Source organism: Plectropomus leopardus, chromosome 8, assembly GCF_008729295.1.
Source record: "Plectropomus leopardus isolate mb chromosome 8, YSFRI_Pleo_2.0, whole genome shotgun sequence".
NCBI classification, from domain to species: Eukaryota; Metazoa; Chordata; class Actinopteri; order Perciformes; family Serranidae; genus Plectropomus; species Plectropomus leopardus.
Window position 1 is genome coordinate 10564655 of NC_056470.1, and position 12135 is coordinate 10576789.

At 39.1% G+C, this 12135-nt stretch overlaps 1 protein-coding gene across 1 annotated transcript in view; it reads right to left on the bottom strand.

Annotated features, from left to right (window-relative positions):
- The window catches only part of bsna (bassoon presynaptic cytomatrix protein a), a 134025-nt gene extending 127600 nt beyond the window's left edge, over window positions 1-6425 (bottom strand). The window contains exon 1 of the mRNA XM_042491585.1: window positions 5931-6425. Within this exon, the coding sequence (XP_042347519.1) occupies window positions 5931-6425 (495 nt within the window). The remainder of the gene's footprint in view (window positions 1-5930) is intronic.
- Window positions 6426-12135: the final 5710 nt, after the last annotated feature.

A 12135-nucleotide genomic window follows, 5' to 3' on the forward strand; every position in this document is an offset into this window, starting at 1 on the left:
AAATGTGCTCTACACTGATGATGGAAATTCATTTTTAAGGACAGTGACATCTTTTGATGAACACTTCAGAATCAAACTGATGATTTGAACTTGAAGACAACTACCACATACAGTATGTTGCTGAGTAATAAGACTAAGCATTTATATCTATGCTAGCAGTTTTGTGAGGCTGTACGAAGGCACAGCAATGTTTTACGCTTGATGCTAATGCCAGCATGCTGCCACAGTCATTATGGAAATGCTATCACGCTGATCTTTAGCAGATATATTGTTTATACCATGCCCATTTTATAATTAGCAATAAGCAAAATAAAGCTGAGGCTGATGGACTTGCCATTCGTTTTGTAGGTATTTGGTCATAAACGAAAGTACCGCATAAACTGAAATTTTGTCATGATGATGGTGTTAAAAGAAAATGTAATGGATTACAAACGTTATTACAGCTCATCCCGTGAGGGACATAAATTATCCAAAATTTCATGTAAATCCATACAGCAGTTTCTCATTTCGCTCAAAACCATAAATGCAAACCTCATGTTGGTCCTAGAGGAAAAGTCATAATGATTCATATGTGCAAACTGTTGACATGTGGATCTTTTGAAAGATTTCTATTCCTATTAAGTTGATGTGCTTAGTGGGCACTAAAGATCTTCCTGGGATAGAAATGTATGATTTAGAGTCAGGGGGCATTTGTTACTCTTTTTTACAGTGTCCATATGCTTAGAGGCTCTGCACCAGCAATTCTAAATTTCCAGTGACTTTTTTATGACTTTTATCACTTAATAGGTAATTTCTACCATTTATGACTTTTTTTGTATTCTGCATTCAAGAGCATGGTAGGATCACCGAATCAAAAAAAAAATTATATGGTACATTTCAAACCTTTTTAATCTACTAAGAAAAAACTCTAACGTAAAGCCATATTATACTACAATCTACACTATGTCTTGATGCAAGACATATTCCATAAATCAAATAACTCATCATTAGGTCACAAAGGTAAATTGTACCCTGAGAGCCACATTTCCTAAATGTCACCCTACCTGAATCAAATACATCAACCACAATATCTCTCTCTGATCCTCCTCTTTGGCCTGATAATTGGTGTCACTCTCCTGGTTTAGTCTTCTAAATGTTAACTGATGCAAAAGGCATCAGAGGGTAACAAGATATGGACTCTGGCAGTGCTAATGAGATTACCAGGGCAGAGAGTGCCATCGATTAAATAAAATAATGATCTGTGATTTTAGACAGAACAGGGTGGTTGAGCCTTGACACACAGCTGCAAAGGAGTAGCAGAAATGTTATCATTATGTGCTTTAAAAATCAAAAGCGACAAAAAGGAATATGCTCATTTTAATTTATCTCATTTTGATTTTTTTCCCCCCTTTTTATCAAGAGTTTTTTTTTCTTCAGTTATGTTTGAATCTTTTTAACATGATGAAGATACTTGAATTAGATGTCATGAAGGGACTTCACGTGGGGCTTTGTGTCTGTTAAATAGTCATTATGAAACCCGACCTGTTTATATACAATAATCTCTGTCTTGCCTGGCTAAGTCTGCTAAATGTTATCTCATGCAAATGGAATCAGGGCATAATACGATGGATATGGAGCCTGGCACTGCTTATTAGATTACCAGGACACACATCGCATTGATTAGCTGTGATAATAATGGATAATGTTCAGTTTAAGTATTAATCCATAGCTACAGACACAACAATGCTGGAGCTTTGCCACATAGATCTGGGGGAGGAGAATATGTGAAGATAAATTTTAACATTTACAATTGAGTTTTTAATTAAGTTTGAATATTTATGGACATTTTTTCCTCCAATATAAAGTTAAAAAAAATATCAGGGACTCAACGCCACCACTGTAAACATGAAATTGTCAAATTGTCTGTGTACATATCTGACAAAAAAAATGTGTTCAGCAGTTAGTTGTAATTCTTATGGTTAGAAGTTAATCAGGGTACATGGCATGTTAAAGTGTATTCATCTCATACAGCCGTGCAGCTTAGTCGCCTAATGTTAACCTTCAGAGAGTAACAAGGTTTGCAGGGTGGTAGTGTTTATTAGATTATCAGGATTGAGGGAACATTGATTAGCAAGGACAATAATGGAGAAGAAAGTGAATGTTAATAGGAATAGGAAGCTAATCCATAATTCATGGGAACACAAACAATGGCAGGACCAGTGCATTAATCTGGAGAAGATGGAGGACTTGAGAGTCAAATGCAGCAGGGTTTTGTTGCATTTGTGTGTGACTTTCAAACTTGTAGATAAATTCATGTTTTTGGAAAATATTAAATTACACAAGCATGTAAAAATTTTAAAAAATAAGTCACTTTACCCATCCTCCTGTACAAAAATGTGAGGAACAGAGAAGGCTTCTTTTTTTTAATTACAGTGGTTGGATTTTATCCTGTTGTGTTGCATTTCATGTTATGTTTTCCACTTTGCCCTACAGGAAATCCCTGTGGTATCCTTCAATTTATTAACATCACAATTTATTGCAAAGGAATGAGGACTGAATAATGATGAGCAAGTGGGGGGTTAGTGTATTGTGTATGTGTGGGCTTCCACATATCAACACCTGTGATAGTGTGTGTGTGTGTGCGTGTGTGTGTGTGTGTGTTTGTGTATGCTGTTTTTGTGCATATGCGTGCACTTTTGCTTGTATATTAATCTATCACAAGTGTACTCCAAATCCCTAAATCAGAGGCTTATCAGCTCCTCCCTACTTCCATTTCATTAGCATTATCCACTATTATTAACCTGTGGGATTTTCTCTCTGTCTCTCTCTCTCTATCTATCTATCTATCGCTCTCACACACACACATGCATGCATGCACACACACACACACACACATACACACACGGGACCAGATGTACAAGCACCTGAGCAGAGCAAAGCACCAAGGCTTGGTCTTGATGCTCCCACATGAGCCAGACAGAAGCTGCCGTATTGTACATACAGTGAGAGAATTTCAAATCATAGCCAGTAAAACCGTCATGACACACTGTGCTAAGAATGACTAAGGCTTGCGTTAAAATAAACTGCCAACTGTTTAATGTTTTCTGGAGGCTGACATGCTGCTTTCCCTGCCTGGGTTTTGGTTTCAAAAGTAAACTTGCTCAGGTAAGATATTGGCACTGTTTTGCTTGTTTTGCTTGCACTGCTGTACAAAATCAAGCGCTCCAGTCTGACAGGTCTAAACAATCACACGTCAATCACCTGCCTCATAGAGGTTTGCACTGAAGGTGAGTATTTTTGCCACATAGATCACGCACTTTTATGTTGTTGTGTATTAAATAAAAAGTTTAAATTAGTCTTAAGAAGTATTTCCCTGTTGGAAAGACACATTTTTCATAAAAATGAGCTGTCTATGCAGTAAAGAGACACAAATTCTTTTGAAATTGGTGCTACCAGACCAGAGAATTGCTTTTGCTCAGGAGACAGAAATCCTACAAGTACCAAAAAGCACTGCACCACACCGGACCAATACACGCTCCCGCTGGTAGGTGACTTAATACCAGATTGGCCGTTTTGACTCAGTCAACAATACGCCGGCCGACTGGTTACAAATAATCTCAAATTACAGTTAAACCGCAAGCTAAATCATGTTTCTGAAAACGTTTAAGGCAAAAAATAGACAACATAGAAACAGAATATTGGTTTATAATTTATAGGCACTACCTAGTTTTATTGTTTGATCTCAGGTTTTTCAGTCTGTTTTTTTTCATTACAGCAAAAGGTATGGCTCTCAGTGTCTGTTCACAAATTCTCATATTACAGCTAAACAGTGCACTAACAAGGCATTTTAGGCGAGATAAGGCATTATAGTAACAGATTCTTGGTTTGTATTTGATCAGCAATGCCTAGTTTTACCATTCAATCTGAGTTTGAGAGAGACAGCAAGAGAGAGAGGGGCGGCTCTCTTTCGATCCACTTTTATACTGTTTGTGCCTGTGGTGGCGGGCATTTAAAATGCACAAGTATAATCTGTAGTTTTAGCAACAGCCCAAGAGCAAGCAAAAATGCGGGAGGAGTTGCGAGATGAGCAGGGAAATCTGGGCAATGGTAGGATGATGGGAAGTTTACCACAGTTCATGAACACAAACTGACCACATTATGATTTTCCAAAGTGAGTGGGAAATTGGCAAAGTATCCTTTTAAAGATACACTGTGTCAGAGCTGTGGATTCCAATCTAATATTATTTTGAAGGCAGCCATTTGTTGTGAATCAGCAAAATTTCACTGATTAAAATTAAATACAAAAACACCTCTAATTAGCAGTACAGTATATCAGTGTTGTTGCCTCTAATAGTATTAGTCATTTACTATCGCGCAGCAGCGGATGCTAATTTGCTAGCATGGAGCATTAGGGTGAATGATGTACCAGGTACACATGGATGATTCTGGTGCCAATGTTCTCCCCCACAAAACGCAAATGAAAAATGAGACACAACCACAGTTGTTTGTTTAATCTAGCAGAGTATTTATCGTGCTGTCCGCCAATGATATGCCCCTGGGCCTGACATCAGTGGGAATCAATGGGTGATGCCAGCATTGCTAATATATCAGACGTGGCCTTGTGCTTCTGGTTGTGTTGTCTGTCTGAAGTCTTTCCTGTCTGCCCAGAAATACTGAGATTTGATATTTGTCACCAGATGCTGACACCAGGGCTGATAGTTTGAACCCGTCACCAAAGGCGAGCATCAACCTCCTCTCAATCAAAGAGAGCCTCTTAACCTCCTCTCTCCGCCTCATCCCTCCATCCATGTCTGAAGAACTTTTGTCGCATCAATCTTTTTTTTCTTTACTTCTCTGTCTCTTTTCCCTTCATCTCTCTCTGAATGCCAAATACTGTGGTGTTTGGCTTCCTGTCTTCACATCATACCTGTGAAGAGTACAATGAACTCAAACACACACATACACACAAACTGTCACGACCCATGTGTCTTGCCTTGGCACATTAATGGAGATTCTGTCAGCGCCTCAGGAAGGAATTACTGCCACTTGCTGAGCCCTCACACTCACTGTCTATCACAAACACTCACAAAGACCTATAGTACGAAGTCATGCATACACGACATACACAGCTTCTATACTTTCTTGCTTTCATGCCTTTGCTCATCCATGCACTTCAAATGTTTGCTCTTAAAATGACATACATGAATAGAGACATAGTCACACTTTGATGGCATTATTTTGTTTTCTGATTTTCACCAACAAATAGGAAGGTTGTTTCACAAGGAACAAATATGTTTAAACTGGTTTCTGGTTGGCTTGCACTCTCGCTCTCTCTCTCTCGCGCGCTTTCTCTATCTCTCTCGCTCTCTCTCCCTGACCTCATTTATTTCTCTTGCCTTAAACCATCCATCTCACTTCTTCCATCGCTTTCTCTGCACTGACTCGTTCACTTCATTCACTCGCATCAATTCAATCTCATTCAAGTCAAAAGTGCATTATTGGCATGAAAACAAAAGAAGCTAAAGCCAAAGCAAAAGTATCTCTCTCTCCTCCCTTGCTGAGTCGAGCAACAGGCCAGACAAAATCTTTATCCAGTCGGTCTCAGCTGGATCTGTTTCCAGACTCAAACTTTAGTTGTGTGTTGGAATAATTCCCTATTGTTTATCCTCTAAAACTGAAACATTTATCTACTCTGACTTCTGTCTGCCGACAGGATTAAATTATATTTATACACAAACACTTAGACCCTCACTATAAATCAGCATCATTTGATTATCGATTCCATTTACGCCGACAGAAAACTACAACAGTCTTCTCTTGTTGCATGAATTCACAGTGGCAAAGTAAGGATGGGTGTTAGAAAAAAACACAAATGTTAAACCATTCTACTTGCACACACACACATAGATCAACACACTCATACATACATCTCCTTGTCAAACTTGACCTACCTCAGTGAGGTGTGGGTTGGGGTTGAATCCACACTGGTTACAGACAGTGGCCTTACACTGGGTGCAGGTGTTGTAATTGGGTACAGCCGGTGGGTTGGACAGCTCTGTGGTGGTGCACACTGGGCACAGTTTGCTGCTCGGCATAGGTGCTATCTGTGGCACCGAGTAGGGCGAGGTGGGCGTCACGCCACGGTCAGGAGACACAGAGGGAGAACGGCCTGTCCTGGAGCCGCCCGAACCACTGAAGTCAACTTGGAGGTTTCGACGTGAGGCGTGCTGACCAGTACTTTGTCCTCCATGGCCTCCCATGCCAGACCCAGCTTGACTGTGACCCATCCCATGGCCCGTCCCTGGGCTGTGCCCCATGCCGGGCCCCTGGCTTGATTGCATGTGTCGAGGGGAAGTCGGAGTCTCATGAGTGGCCAGGCGATAGGGCTCGCCAGCTCTGGAACCGATTCCTCCTCCTCCACCCATTCCTACTCCCATCCCTCCCATACCTCCTCCTCCCATTCCTCCCATTCCTCCACCACCTCCATGGCCTCCTTGTTGCACGCCAGGCTTGGGGCTACCCATTGGACCCACTGGACCCCTGAAATAAAGGAACAAAGCAAAAGAAAAAAAATAACATAAAACATTAACATTAACAAGATTAAGACATTAACAATTTAAATTACAACTTTCCAAAAGATAAAATGAGGTCTGGTTAGATTCACCCCCAGTATAACAGAACTGAGCTGCATTCAGTCGCTACAACATTGCAAACAACATTAAATATTGTTTACAGCGAGCTCTTTAAACCATCAAGAGTAACCAGGTTATTGTATTATAATGCTAATGAAATGATTGGTGGCTAAACTTATCCCCCAAAAAGTTAGTTTTACCATAGTCTGGCAGTCATAATGGCCCGAGAGGCCTGTCGAGCTCTCCACATTTTTGGATGGTGTTTTCTTGATTTTACTTTCCCCCCAATTCCAAAAATACAAGAGTAAAATTGTAACGAATGGAATAAACAATGTGCTTGTCATGTAGCTCTTCCCTCTGTGTTTTAGCAACATATCATGTATGTAGCCATCAACTACATATTTAAAAGCCCTTTACAGGATTTTTGTTCTACAGGTCAACTCGAAAGGAAGAAAAAGAAAATCAATCAGTTCACTAGCTTTATGCTAACAATAGCTAGCTAGCTTTCAGTCAAAACTATTCACAATGGCCAAACAAAAACGACCAGGCTGTTTCAGTCAGCCACTGTCTGAAATCAAAGACCCTTTGTTTCAAGAATGTAGAATTGTAAATCTGCCACAATTATTATCATAAACCTATAATGTGTTGTGCAAGAATGGATAGCCCGGCAGATATACAACAATGACAAAGGAGTCTAACTTGTAACATGTTTTCTAATTCTTTTAAACATACATCCTATGTAACGGTTCAGTTTTAACGACTCATTACTAAGACAGATCACTATTTTGGCAAGTGAACAAACATGATTACTGACTGACCACAAAACTAATTTCAAAACAGTATGTGTCAGTGTTAATTTAAATTTTATACAACTAATTTGATGCTGAATGCAGTTACAGTGGTGGTATTTTTTCTGTAAATGTAAGGCTAGTCGATGCCACCCCCGTATGCCAATTAAATCAAAGACATATCTTATTTTATTGAATGTATTATTATATGAATGAGCACTACAGGAGAGTCTGGCCTGGTAATTGTCACTGTATTCTAACAAATTCAATTATCTTCTCACTGCCAGAGAACCAGCAGCAGAAACAACATTAAAAACCAGCAAAATAATTACTGATTCATTCGGTGGTTGCTGCAGAAAGCCATGAAAAGACCTCCGAACATCCACGGGCATCAACAAATTAAAATGGAAAATAACAGGCTGCGGCAAGACCAACTACTCTCTCACACTCACACTCACACACACACACACACACACACACACACACACACACACATTTCTCCTGTGTGTCAAAGGCAACATGCATACATAAGCTCCAGGCAGAAAATAACACACATGCACACCAAGACAATGTTCACTGAGGGAACACCTCAGGGAGGAGACACAAACACACCTGAAGGGAAGCAAATCAGTACAAAACTCTGCCTGAGGACATGTCTATATTATGTAAAAGAAGTTAATGTTAACAAAGAATTATTCTTCAAAGTTGTTTTTTCCATCTTTGTGCTTGGGGTGATAAAAACATGAGTTACTCTTTTTGATAGAGTACTTCAATAAACACAAATGTGTTTGTGTGTACTGTATTTCAGTAGCTTTTCTTATGGTGAAATTCAAAATGTATGAAACCTGTTTCTTCATATCCACTCCGTCATCCTGTCGTTTTTTTCTGTATGAATATTTAAAATCCAAATTTTTATTACTCTGTACAAGAAATACTTTTGACCCTGTTACAAATCTAAAATACATGTTAACTAGCATGCGGTAACTATTATCAGATGACAGAGACATTCCTCTTCTGCACACTGTTTTCATTTTGGAAAAGAAAAGGAGAGCGAAAACCTCATTACAGTTTAAGGCTTCCTGTTTATCTATTAATTCATGCAGTATCTTTATGTCCCCAAAACTTGGTTGCTTTACTAGTGTCTTGTCTCATGTATAATACCATGTATTGACATGTATTCATCCCAAAGTGGGACACGATGTTTCACCAAAGAAGATTTTTTTATTCTATGATGAAATCGGTAATCTGCCTTTGCTTTAAATGGCTCATATGAGTGTTTCTGATCTGCTGAGGTAAGTTAATGGTATATTCAAAGTGCAGCAGGTTTGATTGAACAGGTTTAGGAACTCTATCGTTCCTCAGTCTGTCAAATCAATCAGAATATGGCTTCTAAGTAGCCTCAGAGTACCTGGGTCAAACACTACATGAGTGGACATAATTACTCTGTTACACAGCATCCATTTTTCTAACTGTTCTTATGTAATTTGTACTTTTTGTACAGTTTGTAGTATGATTTTGTTGTTTGGTAAAACGTTGCTTGATATGTTTTTTAGTGTTGTTTATTGTTTTTATGTGTATTTATGTGAAACAGTTAAAGTCCTGGGACGCAAGACAAATTTCCGAATTTTGGCAGATAATTATATGAAATCTTAATCTTGAAGCAAGTAAAACTAGATACCTGAGGTTAGAGAAAGATCACCTGATGAAAAACACTAGTATTGACTGTTTTGGGAGACAGGATGCAACCTGCTGTCTTGAGTGTTGAGGTCACACATGGGCAAGAGGGTAAAAGTCACTATTCTATTGTTTTCTGTTCTGTTCTATTCTATTCTACTGCCTGTGCTGTCATTGATTGAAAGAGTCTAGACTCTGTGTATTACTAGCTTTAAATGGTTACTGCACACAGAAATTGGAAATGTTGATTTACTGAACTCCAGTGTCACAATGTTCCAGTCTGCCTCTCCTCCCACTGAAAGGTTTGCTTCTTGTGGACAGTCTGGCTGTGACAAAATATCTCTCTCTCTATGGTTCTACTTTTGCTCCTTTCCTGTTCTATTTATCTTCCTTCTCTGAAATCTTTCTCTCCATAAACTTTACTTTTTCTCCATCACACCCCCCTCTGTTTGCTCAATCGCTCCTCCCTTCATTGCCTCACTGTCTTTCACTCTTTATTATTTTTTCACTGGGCCCTTGCCATGCCCTTGCTGCCCCAATGTTTTCTTTTTCCCTTTGTTGAATTTCGCCCTTTTCAACATTTTTATTTCCGCTCTTGAAAAGGGATGTGGACCTTAAGCAACCCTATTTGTCTTTGCTATACCAAGTCTACTCGTCAAAAATGCTCTTGTAGGTCAAAGTCAGAGAGTATGACACTTTACATGTTTACTAATCATGCATTTACTTATTAATACTGAAAGCATTTGTAGTGGATAAAGTAAAGGCTAAAAGTTAACGTCACAGGGCTAAAGTAATTTTTCATTCATCTTCCTCATAGACAGTGTTAAATGAGTCACAGCTTGGATCAACATGAAACTCTCCTGGTTGAATCATCGCTACTGTGCTGTGCTGAAAATGTGCTTCTTTGAAAAGTCAAAGGTACAGGAAGTGTGTGGACATAAAAACTGAAGGATAGAAATCAACCACAGCTACCAATGCACATTCCAGAAAAAAATATCCAATCACAGAGCAGCAAGGCTAACAATGGTTGGAAGCTAAAGATTTTACATCTTAAGCTTAAACTAGATCATGTTTTCAATTTCTGGGCCTTCTGGGCTTAGAAACAAGTTATGTATAATTCAGACAGGCAACCATAGGATGAGACTGTGGGATTAATATTACATCTATGAGAGTTCAGAGTTTCTATGTTCAGCAACATTGATGCAATACATTAAATAACAATCTGAAATGTGAATACAGAATGAGGAATACACACAGATTAACTAATATTGTGTATGTTTAAAGAATGTTTAAGCACTGTGATTAAAAAAAATAAATGAGGATTAAGGTTAGCATTTGGTTTAACTTAATCATTTAGTTATGATACTTCAGGTCAGGTCAGGGGTGATGAAGACACTGTTTTTAAATGAAAAGTCCCAATATGGAAAACAAGTGTGTGTGTGTGTGTGTGTGTGTGTGCGTGTGTGTGTGTGTGTGTGTGTGTGTGTTTGTGTGTGTGCGCAGTCAGAGTTTAGGTGAGGTCACACCAGTCTCACATAAATGGATACCCATGTGAATAGCTTGGTAACGTGCAAAACTGAGATGGTGAACGTAAACATTATACCTGCTAAGCGTCAGCATGTTCGCATTGTAATTGTGAACATGTTAGCATGCTGATGTTAGCATGTAGCTAAAGCATGAGACATAAAGTGTTCCGAGATTCAGAAAATGTTATTCACTGCACCAAAGAGCACATTAAGGTCATCGCTGTGCACATAAGACCAGTTTTACTTATGTATAAATGTGTGTGTGTCTGTGAGCATGTGTGTGTGCATGTGTGTGTGAAGGGAAGAGGGGTGACTCAACAAAAACCTCAAAGCTTCACTGATTCACCCAGCAGAGACATTGACGAAGATGGGGTAAGAGACTTAAAGCTGACAGAGAAACTGATGATGGGAAAGGAGGTTGAAAGAGAAAAAGAGAAGCAAAAGAACACAAGTTACAGTACACTTACAGCAAAACGGACTCTATATTTGACCAAAAATGATTCTGTTTGTATTCTTTCACCAACACCTGGTGTCCGTCGGCTGTTCTGTTGCTATGGCAAGCCCTACTGGCACACTTCGATAGCAGTTACAGTTCAACGGACATTGTGACACTCTGTTCTCGGCTTAATGACAATGAAACTAACTTGACCACTACTCTGTGCTTTTGTGATCATTCTTGTTGATGTACTAATAATTGCTTACAATACCTTTAGGCTAACTCTTGATAATAGTGTCTAATCTTTGTCAACTCATTTTCAGATGTTATTGGAGAAGGTTTCTCCACAGCCATACATGCTGATATAGATCCATTTTTGATAAATATTCAACCTTTTAAGAGAAATTGTTTCCATAGCTATACTGATCAGACCCAGTCTCTGTTCCATTCATTATGCATTGTGGGTGAGTCTTTTGGCACATATGGAGCATTATCCTGAAAATAATATTTAAAATGCAAACAGTTTGGCACATAACACAGTTTAATTACAAGAATGTATTCTTTGGCTTTCAAAAGCTCACATTGGAGGCCTGAGAACCAGATGAATCTACGAGCCAATGTTTAATTAAATGTGTCTGGTCCGCTCAAACAGATTTCCGGCTGACCTGGCCCTGTTTGGGCCAATATCAAATATTTGTCTAATAGGCATGTTTCAGGCGATGACTGACACCGTCCCTATTTATGCAAAATACATGATGACGCCATTGTTTGTTTGCATCCTCACACTGGGTACACTACGACTACCTAAACCCTGCTTAGTAACGAGGAGCACCGCTGAAGTATTTTCAAAAACAACCAAGATGGCTGCAGCTGATTTTGATCTTGCTGTAGAGGTACTGTTTTCGAATTCTGATGGCAAAAACGGCAATGCTCATTTACTGACATTCTAATGCCACACAATCACAGCTCATTACTACATGCTGTAGTGGATTCAAATTTGTCTGTTGTTCTGCTCTATAGCACATTTTGTTGCTCAAAATTGGTTTTGGAGAGAGGATTTTCTCTATGACCACTGATGATGCCCGCAGTCAAAACTGAAC